The 15757-nt window shown below is 39.4% G+C and overlaps 1 protein-coding gene across 1 annotated transcript in view; it reads left to right on the top strand.

Annotated features, from left to right (window-relative positions):
* Positions 1-14635, top strand: part of LOC107752127 (cyclin-dependent kinase 16-like) — a 53007-nt gene extending 38372 nt beyond the window's left edge. Inside the window, exons 5-12 of the mRNA XM_016567994.1 lie at positions 4348-4404; positions 5459-5573; positions 6181-6275; positions 6353-6415; positions 8426-8549; positions 8667-8787; positions 11911-12008; positions 14589-14635. Coding sequence (XP_016423480.1) covers positions 4348-4404; positions 5459-5573; positions 6181-6275; positions 6353-6415; positions 8426-8549; positions 8667-8787; positions 11911-12008; positions 14589-14635 — 720 coding nt within the window. The remainder of the gene's footprint in view (positions 1-4347; positions 4405-5458; positions 5574-6180; positions 6276-6352; positions 6416-8425; positions 8550-8666; positions 8788-11910; positions 12009-14588) is intronic.
* Positions 14636-15757: the final 1122 nt, after the last annotated feature.

The following is a 15757-nucleotide window of genomic DNA, read 5'->3' as shown; positions in this document are numbered from 1 at the left end:
CTCATGAAGTGACTCTCAGAGGGAGTCAGAGCAGTTCTGTAGATGGTGTTGATGTATTTATGTCCTCATGTAGTGATACGACAGAAGCTGAAATCACCGCGAGCGTTGCACACTTTGTATGTGTAGAAAACAACACCGCGCGTCTGTGCCATTTACATACACAGAGACACGCAGAACATGCTGGATCCATATTTAAATAGTATTTTTGCGGCTTAATATTTACAGATACTAGTCCATATTGCGACTCTATTTAAGTGTACTGACCTACTTTTGATTAATTCATCCAAACTTTGACAAATTCTGTGACATTCCGCGTCATACAGTAAATTCCATGACTGGATTCCGTCCGCGTTTTCCACATTGCGGAAATCATAGATAATATTGAGGTGTTTTGCAACTTCAGTGTAACGTTAGTGGATTGGGATCTATTGCAACTTAAGCAACGTCTGCTGCTGCCTTACCTTTGAGAGACAACTGATGCGTGATCACTAAAGCAGCTCCAGTTAGCAAGCTGATGTATGTTATGTTTTTTTTTTTTTTTTATTATGTTTGCACTATTATGCACATTGAGCATTGGGCTCGGAGAAACGCAATTTCGTTCTGCTGGACACTTGTTGAAAGGCTAGAATGACAATAAAGTATTTGAACTTGAACTTGAACAAAAATAGAAAAGGACAGTCTATACACAGTACTTTTAACTAGGAAACCAGTCTTAGAGAAGTTGTGGATGGTGGCTTGACATGGATCACTGGCTTAGCAAGGATGAAGAATTCCTGGAGAAACTTGAGAGGGCAGTCATAGATTGTTTGCTTCCTAGCGATGAGAAATGGGATAGTCAGATGAAGAAAATCAGACAGACTTGTAGTCGAACACTCTTCAGGTTCTTGCTCTGTTTAAGCAATGAAAAGCACATCCTTGAATGAGTGCTATAGCGTATTTACTTAAACTGCTTAGGTAAATGCCATTTCAGGGGCTGCCAAAATTACTATTTAAAAACAGTCAGAGCTACAACTTGGTATTATGCGTAGGCCACTTTCTATCTGAGATCTTTCAAAAGCTCTCATGGCTGCTTTTCAGATGACAACCTGACGAAGGTAGAGGATAAGTTGAGGATGCTGGCAGCTGAGAGCATTTGCTATGGACTACTGGGCCCTCTGATTGAAGTGGAAACCTGATATCTCAGAGGAGGAACTGGTGAGCTGCATTCTCAATAACATCAACACCAGGGTTGCTGACACCCAAAGAGGTTCAGTGAACACAGTGGAAGAATTGGTCAAAATTGAATCCTTGGTGGAGAAGAATTGCATAAGAGCGAAAGGCTACTCACAAGAGGTGGGGAATCAAAAAAGTATAGAGAAGACAAACAAGAAGCCGTTTGACCGTAGTTGTTCCAAAAACCTGACCAGAGTCTCCATAGACCAACATCATGATTTCACAACACTACTCCTGGTGCCCATTATGATGGAAGAAAAGGCAATAAAAGCAATGTTGCACACTGATAGCACCTATAGAGACAGCTAGGTGAGGACCCTCCATCAGTCACTGCTCTTTTTCCACAAAGATTTATTATGGCTGATGGAAAGGTTTACCAAGCCAGACACAAGTCCATTATCTACACATGGCAGGGGTACAGACTGTTAGGTGGACACATACATTACTCCTGTCCAAAGGCTTGGATTTCCTTGGTACCATGGGTGCTATCCTGGATGTCAGAACCAGCCTCTATGGCCTGAAAACAAAGAGAGAGGATACATCTACCACCCTTTCCATTTAACACAGTTACTGAACTAAAATGAATCAACACTGGACTGACTGGTGCTGAATAATGACCCTGTTGTCATGAGCTGTTTTACAGTAGAATTATTTCCAAATCTAGCTTCCCTGACTTCAGAAGTTGGTCCAATATGCGATTCAGACAACTAGGAGGAGTTACAGTGATTAACGTCAACCTTGCCTAACATCACCTATAATTGTTTGGCTAGGACACTAGATCATCCTAAGGAATGACATGCCAATCAAATTCCAAACTTAATATCAAAATATCAAAAAGAAAATCATTGAAGAACAGGTAGAACAGGTGTTAAAAGACAATATCAACATCACTGAGCCTTCTCTCTCTCCCATGGTCCTCCCTTGTGGCCGTGGTCCCCAAACCTGATGGTTCGTACAGGTTCTGCATGGACTACCAAATAGTCAATGGCAAGACCATCACTGATGTGTACCCAATGCCACTGATACTTGACATGCTTGAATGAACAGAAGGGGCCTTCTGGTTCAGTACGCTGGATCTGCAATCAGGGTACTGGCAGGTGGACATTGATGAGTTGAGTAAGGAAGTTACAGTATTTATCACAATTAAACAGCTATACCAATTCAAGTCTATGCCGTATGGACTCTGCAATGCTGTTGTCATATTCCAGAGGCTTTTGGAAAAGGTTCTAACAGAACTGAGTGGAAAGATTTGCTTTGTTTTTATAAATAAATATACATGAATATCTTATGTATGAATGCTCTCAAGCAGGATCTTCAAGATCCACTGGTCCTCACCCAGTCCAAGTTTTTCCAACCGTTCCATGTCCACATGAACGCTAGTGACATAAAAGTTAAAAGGCATTATGGGCAACAGAGTGGAATTATTCCACCTCTGAAAAGTGTTTAGCAGTGGTGTGGACTATGTGGAGCCATTACCTGGAAAGGATGGAATTTGAAGGCTTCACGTTATTACAAATCTTCATGCCTCTAAAAATAGAAGCTTCACCCTGTTTCTCCATCAACCATCCTAAGTGTGCATAAGTGCACATTAGCCAAAATTTCAGAAGCCCAAATCAATGACAATACCATCACTCACCTGTAGTCTACTAACAAACTGTGGCGTCTGCCAAAAATACAAGCCAGACAACTCCAAACCCAGCAGCTTTCCCAGAGCACCCAAGTCACAGAGCCAGGACATGCATTGGGAATTGACTTAATAGGGGTGTTCCATACCAGTTAAAATAAAAGAACATTGTAAAAATCCTCACATTTTCTCACAAAGAGGAAATCTAAACCCAGTGAGGGCACTGTAGCGTTGCCACATAAGGGAAGCAATATTTATTCTGTCTTCCCTAATTCTTCCTTAAATAAATCTTATTGTTATTGTTCTCCCCTTGCTTGTACTTACTCCTTCATATTCGTTGTGTGGTCTTGTTCTTCAGTGTTGCAAAAGCCCCACGACCATTAAGTGTGGTCAAGTGGCTAATGTCTACCTGTCTATATATGGAGCCGTCATCCTGGTACTTGGAAGAGTGTTTTTTTCCGCCTCTCATTCATCTGTGTTCTCTGTTTTGTTTTAGTACAGATTACATTTAGTTTTGCTGGTGTTGCCTCGTTGTAGAATATTGGAACACTGAACTTTGTGAAATACTTTCGTGATGCATCAGACGAATGCTGCAGGGATTCTTGCTCCTGGAAAAACGTACTGACAGTCACGCAGAACATTACTGGCTGTCTGAAAACATGTAAATGCTGTTTTTTCATAAGATTAGAAAGTTGCAGTGCTGCCCTTGTGTTTTTATTTCAACATTTTGAACAATGACAACAATTAAGGCAATTATAACAAATAGCAGTCATACACAAATACTGAAACAAAAATAAGAAAATCAATAAAAAAATCATATTATCATCTTGATAAACAAATAGCATATTATACTGTTGTCCTTGTGTACTGCTGTACTTCTGAGTGAAATTGCATTTTCATTCTGCCCTCTTTTTTTTCATTGATCGCATGCGAAAATCGCACCGGAATTTCATGCTGGTGTGAACAGGCCTTAATGCTGAAAAATAGTGTAGTATAAAAAATTATAACAAATAGCAGTCATACACAAATACTGAAACAAAAATAAGAAAATCAATAAAAAAAATCATATTATCATCTTGATAAACAAATAGCATATTATACTGTTGTCCTTGTGTACTGCTGTACTTCTGAGTGAAATTGCATTTTCATTCTGCCCTCTTTTTTTTCATTTTTTCAAATCGCACCGGAATTTCATGCTGGTGTGAACAGTCCTTAATGCTGAAAAATAGTGTAGTATAAAAAATAGTGTTATATTAATTGTTTCATAGAATTTATTCTATGCACCTTCCTTCCTTTCTTTCTTGTACATAAATATAATAAATCGATACATAAACACGAAGAACTATGAAAGTCAGATCTCTTAAGGTTCATTACACTTTCTTTTAATGTTTACATTATGTCATAGACAAAAAATCATATGCCTCGTCTTTCAGTGAAACCGCATTGCTAACAAAGTCCTATTGATGATACATCTCTTTCCAGCTAATTACTGAGATTTGTTTTCCTTTCAGTCAGAAATCGGATTTGGCAAATTAGAGACGTATGTCAAACTGGACAAAGTGGGAGAGGTGAGATACTGACCATCTCAAATCCTCTGCACACTAGACAATGTTACCACAGTTTGTGATACAGTTTCAAATGAAATGAATAAAATGCGTGAGTGTTTGACCTTTGAATAGTAGTGTTTAAAATGTTGTAAATGGAGTGGGTTATTCTTATGTTGCCTTGTTTCTTTTGATCATATTGTTAGGAGAATGTGTTAAGACCAGTGTTGGGGAAAGTTACTTTTAAAAGTAACGCATTACAATATTGCATTACTCCCTAAAAAAAAGTAACTAATTGTGTAATTTTTGTGGAAAGTAATGCATTGTTACTTTCGTATTACTTTTTCGCATCTAGCCTGGGATTGCTTGTTTATTTTTAATATAAAGAAGTTTTATTTTTGGCAAATGTAAAAGGCCTTTCAAACCAAAAGTGAAAAGCTCAAACAAACCTTTCAGCTGTGCTGCCGTTCTAGATTGCATGAAGAATAGGATGCAAGGGAAGAAATTTCAACGCATTCTTCTCAATCACACACACAAAAAAAATGTAAACAAATGTTTATCTAAAGTCATTTTTGCTTATTAGTATGGTTGAATTGGATCATTGAAGGTCAGCAGGAAAGACATTGGTTAATAAAATGGGATTAAATGCATAAATAGTTTTGTGTTAACATTTAATTATCGCAGGTTTGCGTTATATTCTGTTTGCATTTACTCATCTCATTTGCACAAAAACAGATTCAGTATTCCTCAAAATGAATAAAAACTGTAAAAAGCATGTTGACATTCACACAGCTCCTGATTTCTCTCATCATGGCGACAGGAGAGCTGCCGGTCAATAAATGAGGAAACAGTAACTCAGATATTTTCTTGTACATTAAAAAGTAATGTTTTAGTTACTTGAAAAAGTAATCTGGTTACGTAACTGGCATTACTTGTAATGTGTTACCCCAGCACTGGTTAAGACAGTCTTAGTTCTTTTCTGATAATTTGACAGCTTGTCTTTTTATATAAATGCAAAGGCCATTACACATCATTAATGCCATTGAACAGCATATTGTATGTGTTTGTCGGTGTGCAGGGCACATATGCAACAGTGTTTAAGGGTCGTAGTAAACTAACGGATAATCTAGTGGCTCTGAAAGAAATCAGGCTGGAGTATGAAGAAGGCGCACCTTGCACCGCCATACGAGAAGGTACAGTGCTTTTAGGATGCATTAAATAGATTGAAAATAACTAAAAATGTGTTTACAGACGTCTTTAGAAATTTGGATCAGTTTCTAATGAATGCCGTATCATTGCATCAAAGAATCCTGCATACAGTTTTCATCTTGTGCTTTCTGAAGTACTTGCCATAGGTATTTGGCTTGTAGGTCACTTAGTTCATCCACCCATAATGCTCATTTCAAATAATTTACCGTCTAATCTTTATTTGGGATATTTTACCTGCAGAATCTGAGAGTTTTGCCTTCAGTCTCATAGATAAAGCTGGTGTTTAGAGTGTACCGTTCAATGCAGCTTCTAGCTGAGACTGATTTGTTTATGGAAAAAAAATGTTTATTTGTGTTTGGCAATTATTAAAACCAAAATTTGACTAGATAGCATTTAGTGACTTGGTAGATATACAAGTGTACTCAAGACTCTAGTATTCTTAATGCATGTATATTGCTCTTGGGATTATTTAACACAATTTTCCTAGTAGACTACAGCAACAGTGCCAGGCTGTAAGTGTAGAGAATGATCACTTCTTGTGACGTTTTAATTGATGCTGATTTGATGTGATGATATTTCTCTCTCTGTCAGTGTCTCTTCTGAAGAACTTGAAACATGCCAACATTGTCACCCTCCACGACATCATTCACACAGAGAAGTGCCTTACACTAGTCTTCGAGTACTTGGTGGGTGACGCACATATATTTTATTCATCTAATTTTGTCCACCTAATTCCAATTCATTTGTGCTCTGTCTTTTCCAGGAGAGGGACCTCAAACAGTATTTGGATGACTGTGGGAGCATAATGAGCGTTTACAATGTAAAGGTTAGGGGCGAAGACATACTGTATATCTGCCAGCTATAACTGTTTAAAACATGTTAAGCTTTTAAGTTTAGTTTAAAATGAGTGTGTTTATTATCCTTAACAAATAATACTAAAAAAGTCATGCATGAGGGAAAGTCATTGAGGAGAAAAAACTATTTTGTAGCAGAATTTAGCTACAGAAACAAAGGCATCGATTTAATAAAATAAATAGATAATAAAATAAATTTAAAATAATGAATTAAACATATCAAATTAAAACAGGCAACAAAATGGAAGCAAAACAGTGCCTTTTCGCAGTAGCTTTCAAAGTTAAATGATTCATGACTGCATTCATCACTGTCCAATACCAACGAGGTTTGTCATCATTCACGTCAAACCTTGCACAACACAGCTTCTTCTGAACAGACTAAGGCAGAGGGGAAGGTTTTCTCTGCATAATTAAAATTTCAGTTTCTTTATCAGGCAAATCCATTATATGGCTTCAGAAGACGGAATATAGTTGAGGAATATAGTGCACAAACAATATAGTGCAAAATATGGTGTACCTTTTAATACTCTAGGTATTACAAGCAGGAGGATACAGAGCGAAACTAGCAAAGAAACAAGAAAACCGGGATAAAGATATAGTCACCTTTATATTTATATAGCGCTTTTAACAATACAGATTGTGTCAAAGCAACTGAACAGCATTAATTAGGAAAATAGTGTGTCAATAATGCAAAATGACAATAGTAAACACTTTTTTCAGTTAAAGGCAGTTCATCATTGAATTCAGTGATGTCATCATCCAGCTCAGTTCAGTTTAAATAGTATCTTTGCAATCATTTGCAATCAAGTCAACGATATCGCTGGAAATGAAGTGTCCCCAACTAAGCAAGCCAGAGGCGACAGCGGCAAGGAACCAAAACTCCATCGGTGACAGAATGGAGAAAAAACCTTGGGAGAAACCAGGCTCAGTCGGGGGGCCAGTTCTCCTCTGGCCAGACAAAACCAGCAGTTCAATTTCAGGCTAGCAAAGTCACATTGTGCAGAGGAATCATCTGGTTCCTGTGGTCTTGTCCCGGTGGTCGTCTGAGACAAGGTCTTTACAGGGGATCTGTATCTGGGGCTCATCTAGTTGTCCTGGTCTCCGCTGTCTTTCAGGGCTGTAGAGGTCCTTTCTAGGTGCTGATCCACCATCTGGTCTGAATATGTACTGGATCCGGGTGACTGCAGTGACCATCTGATCTGGATACAGACTGGATCTGGTGGCAATGGTTACCTCGGAATAAGAGAGAAACAGACTAATATTAGCGTAGATGCCATTCTTCTAACGATGTAGCAAGTACATTGGGTGTTATGGGAAGTGTTCCGGCTGATCTAATTAATGCAGCCTAACAATCCTTTAATGGATTTGAATTATAGTGTGTTATGTGTATGCCAGGTTGAAGAGATGGGTCTTTAATTTAGATTTAAACTGACAGAGTGTGTCTGTCTCCCGAACAATGTTAGTTGGTTATTTCAGAGTTTGGGCGCTAAATAGGAAAAGGATCTGCCGCCTGCAGTTGATTTTGATATTCTAGGTATTATCAAATGGCCAGGGTTTTGAGAATGCAGCGGACGTGGAGGACTATAATGTAACAAGAGCTCGTTCAAATACTGAGGTGCTAAACCATTCAGGGCTTTATAAGTAATAAGCAAGATTTTAAAATCTATACGATATTTAATAGGGAGCCAGTGCAGTGTTGACAGAACCGGGCTAATATGGTCATACTTCCTGGTTCTAGTAAGAACTCTAGCTGCTGCAAAAGAAACGAGAAAACAGGGAAAAAATATATCAAGGAGAGAACAAGCGGCTGCCATGTAGATAAAGGATCAACAAAAGCAAAGCCATATACACACATTAGCCTCTGTGTAGTCAAGTTTATTGTTAAATGCACATTATTAAAATATTTTGGAAGTAAGGTTTACAACAGCGGTAAGCACCTGATTTTGGAATGATTTTTTGTACTCTTTGTTGCCACCTTATAGATTTTCCTGTTTCAGCTATTGCGAGGTCTAGCTTATTGCCATCGGCAGAAAGTTTTGCACAGAGACCTAAAACCTCAGAACCTTCTCATCAGTGACAGGGGAGAGCTCAAACTTGCTGACTTTGGTAGGCCCAATCGCTCACATACCCAAATACTTATCTCTTAATTAACAGAGAACATATTCACAAACATACATTAATCGTACAGTGTGGAGTTTAATGGTTTGTTTGTGTCTACTGTAGGTCTTGCGCGTGCAAAGTCAGTGCCCACAAAGACATTCTCGAATGAAGTGGTCACTCTCTGGTACAGACCTCCTGATGTGCTGCTGGGGTCAACAGATTACTCCACCTCTCTTGACATCTGGTGAGATGCACATACACACTTACACGTTCAGGCCATCTCATAAACACTAGTCAAATGATGAACGTTTGTAGGAAACTTCATACCTTATTCTCAAGTTTGGATAAACTACCGTATGCTCAGCTGATTGTAATTTGTGATTTCCCACTACAATTAAATAAGATATATAAGTTCATCCATACTCACACTTCCCTTAGTCTGTCGCAAAGACATGTGCTTAATCAGCTTCAGTTCTGTCATACAGAAACGCACTAAAACAGCTCGAATTCCGTCACGCATTAAATCAACTTTCAGTTTCGTTGAACAGAAAATGCGTTAAATCAGCCTTGGGTTCTAGCTGTCGCACAGAACACGTTGTCAGCTTTTGTTTTCCGTTGCACAGAAACGCGCTAGTCTGTCTCACAGACAAACGTTAATTCAGCCTTCAGTTATGTTGCACAAACACATGTTAGTCAGCTTTCAGTTCTGACGGACAGATGCATTAAGACAGCTTTCAGTCACTAGTCTGTCACGCAGACACGTGTTAAGTCAGCTTTCACTCTGTCCACAGTTCGGTGGCAGACGCTGCTCTCCCTGATTGATCTTAGAATTGAACAAACTACGTCACTGTGTTGGTTTCAGGTTTGTTTGTTTCAAGAAATTGAAACAATGCAACCACAATGATAATGTGTTAAGGGCCATGTTGAGGAGATTCTCCTGATTTCAAATCCAGGCATTTCAGAAGGGTAGAAAAGAATCATTCATATCTTAAACTGGGTAGTTAGATTTGAGTTCTGAAACTTGCAGTATGTTGTTATTGTAGAGTAGTCTCTCATGTGTAAATATATAGGACTTTTTGATTCTCCATTTTATGGCCCCTTTAATAAAAACAAAGAAAAGCATGTAATCGATAGCTGTAAAGTAAGTGAATTAGGCAATCTTGCTTAAACGAAGGGTTGCAAAAATGAGTACACTCTTAATTAAATTCAACAAACGTTTTCCTCCATAACTTTAGGTATACTATTCTGACCCTTCTTTGCACTGCGTGCACAAGTTCACAACAAATTAACACATCTATCCTTATTAACTCCTTAAACAGCCTGATCTTTAATGGGGAGTGTTGCTCAAGTCAAGACAGGTGCTCAAGAGTGTTAAGGTCAGGTGAAATATTTGTCCACAAAAGCTTTTACACTTTGGGAGAATGTAGCCCAACAATGCAGGGAATGAGGAGAAGGTAGCACCTTCTATTTCAACATTTTGTATTAAATGTGTGAATTTATGACATCCTTGATAAAGCACAATTCCCTCACACCTTCAGCATTCACACTGAACTTCACTGTGGCAGCCAAGCACTTCTCGCTGTACTTCTCCTCTAGCAACTCCATAGCATTGTACATGCTGTTATATCCAAAATGATTTACTTGGTCTAATGAGACTAGAGTATTATTATGAGCCTTGGAAAAGGCTACAGTAACTGCAGTTTTGTTCTTTGGCCACATAAGTACGTCTTGTGTGGACAGCAACCATGCATTTCACTACTACAGGTTACATCTTACTGTAAGACGAAATTCCCACACCTTTCATAGCTTTTCCAGCTCTGAGACTCACCACAAAACAATGTAGTCTTGGTTATTTCAGGAACCTCGTAACAAGGCCATTTTTGTATTACTTTTGCCATGATTTTCACACTCAAAACAATGATTTGGTATTCTTACGTTGTCCTACTTTGTACAAAGAAATAAGTCTCCCGACAGTTCCTCTCACGTGGTTCCATTGTTAGAATTAATCTGAGAATGACTTAATAGTGTTCACTTTTAATCATCAGGCAGTTACTCCTATTTAAATAGTTTGGTTCAACATACTCAGCTGTTAATCTAAACTTGGACTTTAAATTCAGCTTTACTGTTGGGATGGTATTGTGCAGGTGATGAGCAGTGCCTGGTTTCCTTCAGACAGTATAGACCAATTATAGGTTTGTAAACATTCAGGATGCGTGCGCATCATGGTTGCAGAAAACCCGGGAGAGAGATAGCCTTTACAGCTAGAGAATTTCATGGATACGGTACAAAATAGTTAGGTTTAAAAAGATTATAAATTATATTGATTAGATGTCATTTTCAGAATGTTCTCCGCATATTACAAGAGCTTGTCACCCAGCGATAAGCACTGTTATTCAACGATTTTTTTTTTAGAGTGTAGAGCAGAGACTTGAAGGTCACAACTTTTTTTTTTTTTTTTTGGCAAGAGTGCTTAGTGATTGAGCAGCAGTCTCCCCTAGATCTGTTCCTCAACACAATCCTGTCTCTGAGCTCTGCAGGCAGTTCCTTTGACCTCATGGCTTGGTTTTTGCTCTGAGTTTGCCACAGATTTGCTAATTTTTTTCTATTATAAGTATTCTACTATTTGAATAGTGAAGTAGGTACTGTACCATCATGCCATGTGCACAGTAACTGCCAAGTACTTGTGGCAAAGTGGGACACCAACAGACCACACACATAACAAACTAACAAAGGTACTGTAGTCTAGAGGTTCCCAATCCTGTTCCTGGAGATCTACCTTCCTACAAAGTTCAACTCCAACCTCCAGGAACAGGATTGGGCATCCCTGCTTTAGACAAATGTTCTCAGCCCATTCTGTTGGCTAGGCCGGATTTACTATATGAGCATTTGCCCTTCTCCTGGATAGTTACCTTCCTCCAGAGTCAAACTTCAGTTTCAACCCTGCCTCATCACACCTGCCTGTAAATGTCAAGTAACCCTGAACACCTTTGATTAGCTGGTTCAGGAGTGTTTGATTGAAGGTGCAGCTGAACTCTGCTGGTTGGTAGTGCTCCAGGAGCAGGGTTGGAGACCCCCGAGAAAACCCAAAATTCTGTGCATGAGTGTTGCATGTAAATTAAGCCTACTAGGAAAGAACTGTGTTCAGGTGTGCCAGACTGAATGTAACTCTGATGAATATTTAAGCTCTTCAGCTCATTCCTTGCTACAAAGAGTTTTGCTGGCATTGGTTAATCTGGAGAACATGTCTGCTCTTCTGAAAATCAGAGACCCTGCCCACTCCTTTTTCGGCCTGGTTTGTGCCTTTTATACATTTCTTAAAAAGACACTTCATTCTTTCTTTCTCTCTGCTTTGTTTTTATTGATATAGGGGTGTAGGTTGTATATTCTACGAAATGATCACAGGACGTCCCCTTTTCCCTGGCTCGACAGTGAAGGATGAACTTCATCTTATATTTCGTATACTGGGTAAGAGCTCTGGCGTTATGCACTTAATAAGCTTTTAGTTTTTAGCTCATTTGTCCCAATAGTACCAGTGGTTTTGATGCAAAGAGTTTGCTTTCTAACTGTTACTGATTCACAGCAAAACTGTTTGATTATGTTTTTTGATTTGTTCGTGTTTTATTTATGTTTTTTACAGTCTATTACTACATACATCCACAATGATTTTTTTTATTTTTTTTTATTTAGCCTTTTTTGTTTATTGTTGGCTTTTCATGTTACAAACAGTTTTTCCATGTTTGCATATTATAAGACAATTTGGACTTTTCAAAAAGTGGACCTACTTTAGATATCTTTAACAAATATATGAGCAATATCACACTCGTAGAAGCGAGACATGGCTGTATATCGGCACGGCTGTGATTCGGCCGTAGGTAATCACAGCATGCCGATATACAGACATATCTCACTTCTACGAGTGTGATATTGCGTTTATACAACAGTTTGACGGCACAAGTGTGTAAATAAATTAGAAACAACAATGGAGTGTCTTTAAAAGCCCTCTTTTGTGCCGAACTACTTCCTTCCGCCACAGATTTAAATCTAAAGTTGACAGTTTAACAGCTGAGCCCCAGTCTCCGTTACTAATTCCAAAACGTCACTTTAGAGCTAGTAACGAAGGAATGATGAGTTGCTTCATTGAAAGCTTATTGTATTACTGTAGTAAAAGCTTGCTGTATTATGTAGAGTAAAGTATTATGAGAGAGAGATGGACTGAGCGAGTGTGATACCTGCATCTGATACAGCATCTCAGTCTCCTACACACAATAAAACATAAGTTTGAATGTCCACTGAGGAAAGCGTTATCTTTGTCGTATCGTCAATATCCTTTCATCTGTTAAGAGTGATTTCTGATGACAGCGCTGCTCAGTGCATTTGTTAGCTGCGTCGTTGTTGAAAGTAAAAATAACTTCCGTTTACAAAAGCGTATTTTTCAATGTAAAAGTCTTTACTGCAGTGCTGACTCATAAAAACAGTCTCTTGTCGCCATCTAATGGCGGAACAATGTAACTAAAATCACCATCACGAACACATGCACCATGTCTCGGTAATGCCGAGTTCACACTGCACGATTTTCAAACTCGTCGGATCGCAGTTAAATCTAAATTTGACAGTTTAACAGCTGAGCCCCAGTCTCCGTTACTAATTCCAAAACGTCACTTTAGAGCTAGTAACGAAGGAACGCTGAGTTGCTTCTCATTCAAGCTTATTGTATTACTGTAGTAAAAGCTTGCTGTATTATGTAGAGTAAAGTATTATGAGAGAGAGATGGACTGAGCGAGTGTGATACCTGCATCTGATACAGCATCTCAGTCTCCTACACACAATAAAACATAAGTTTGAATGTCCACTGAGGAAAGCGTTATCTTTGTCGTATCGTCAATATCCTTTCATCTGTTAAGAGTGATTTCTGATGACAGCGCTGCTCAGTGCATTTGTTAGCTGCGTCGTTGTTGAAAGTAAAAATAACTTCCGTTTACAAAAGCATATTTTTCAATGTAAAAGTCTTTACTGCAGTGCTGACTCATAAAAACAGTCTCTTGTCGCCATCTAATGGCGGAACAATGTAAATAAAATCACCATCACGAACACACGCACCATGTCTCGGTAATAAACACTATTATATAAATAGTGTATAAATAAATATATATTATTTATATAAAATATTATTTATTGAACAATCATATTTAATAAACAACAACAACAGCCATCATAAAAGTTGCTAGGCAATCCAGTCAACCGTACAAAGGCAGCACGATATACTGTAGGCTATACAGCATTGAATTTACATAAACATAAGATTTTGCTTAAACTGTTTGCTCTGGAACAAATAATTTAATGAGAACAAAGACTGCCCGTTAGATTTACCCAAAACAAATTATATCTCATGTTTAACCACTATAGAGACATCAGAGCCAGCGGTAAATTCCAGAAGATCTGGCCGCGGTGAGGTGCTCTCGGCGTGTGTAATGAGCGCTGAACGGCCGCTGGAGCTCACGTCTCCGAAAACGTCAAAGCAAATTTTCAAATAGACGTTATCTTTATTAACAAACCGCATATTTGACGTCCAAGCAAGCACATTCTCGCCTAAAAAACTCTTAAAACTGCATTTCGTGACACAAAACAGCATTATTTTTAAAACTATCGTGGATTTGGGCGTCCGCCATGACACTCGCTGTGAGAAATACGGCAACTTCGGCAAGCGGAGTGATACTAACGGTGAAGAGGTCGAGGAGCTCTGTTGGACTCTAATATCGCACTCCTATCAGCCAATCAGATTCGAGAACGAAAAAGAACTGTTGTATAAAATTGATACAACCCCCTATTCAAAACACTGTGCTAAAGGGGTAAGCAACATAAAAAGGACACGTGAAACCAGAATGCAGTTATTTTTCAGTATTTAGTACAGGGGTGTCCAGACCTGTCTCTGGAGGGACACTGTTCTGCAGAATTTAGCTCCAACCCTAATTAAATCTACTAAAATTTGTTAACATTGAGACTGGAAAGCTACAGCTAGAATATGTTTTGTGCAATTTTGTTCTACAGGATCACCAATGACGGTCATGATCTACTATGCCAGTTATTACAGGTAAAGTATGCATTTGATTTTGCCCTTGCAAAGAAATGCCTGAGACGTCAAAAAGTTTTTGATTGATATCTACTTTAATGATTTACATTTTAGTGTGTTCGGCCATATATCTGTATATGGTCGGTGAGGTGGAGGACAACATCACAGCACAGCTATAGCCCACTCCCACCATCTTGACATCATCTACCCAGAGTCAGAGCCATTACCTACCACAGACCCAGAACCAGAGCCCACCACAGACACTGAGCCAGAGCCTATGCCTGCCATGGACCCTGTGGTAGAGCCATTTTCTGCCCCGGAGCCCGAGGCTTCTGCAGTCTAAACAGATGTGTGAGCAGGTCCCCATGACCATCCCAGAGGAACTTTTGGTGGAATTGACTTGAGTGACACAGAGCCAGTTCCTGTCCTTGTTTCTACCCTTGAGCAACCTCCTTCCTTGCCGATCCCCTCCAGCTGTTTAGATACTCCATTTAAATACTCTATTTAGATACTCTTTTTAGGTTCCACCCAGCCCTGAATCTCCTGCTCCACTGGTTTCACACAGCCCTGAATCCCCTGTCAGCCAGTTCCAAGTCTCCCTTAGCAACATTGTTCTCGTCCAGCCTCCTTCTCTCTCCTCCTCTTTAAATTAAAGGCAGTTTTTCAGCCCTGTCTCCGCTGGCTCCCCTCAGCCAGTTTGCCAGCTCCGCCTAGGTGTGTCAATCCCCTGGCTTCACCTCGAGCCTCTGAGCCCTAGACTTCCCTAGACTCCCTGTAGACCCATTGGATCCCTTCGTATCCACCATGGCCCATCATCCCTCAAGCTACACCAGGCTCCCTCGTTCCTCTGGCTCTGCCTTGGTCAGTCATCACCCTGCTTGCGCCATAACCTTCCAGTCCTACAACTATGCCTTGTTTCTCCACCCCTATGGCTCATCCCGGCTCCGCATCAGTCTGCCGAGTGCCAGCACCACATGATGACAATGGTCTCTCTCATTCTGGGAGTATATGAGGAGATCATTTCTGTACACTTATGATGAAATGTTGTGGGTACTTCCAGAACACCTCATTAATGAAACCCTGGAATACAGAGGGAGCATTGGCCAGGCCATATGACATGACCCGATATTTGTAGTAGCTAGTGGGT

Source organism: Sinocyclocheilus rhinocerous, unplaced genomic scaffold, assembly GCF_001515625.1.
Source record: "Sinocyclocheilus rhinocerous isolate Xijiao unplaced genomic scaffold, SAMN03320098_v1.1 scaffold2787, whole genome shotgun sequence".
NCBI classification, from domain to species: Eukaryota; Metazoa; Chordata; class Actinopteri; order Cypriniformes; family Cyprinidae; genus Sinocyclocheilus; species Sinocyclocheilus rhinocerous.
Note: the sequence above shows the minus strand (reverse complement) of the source record. Positions and strands in the feature narration are given on the sequence as shown.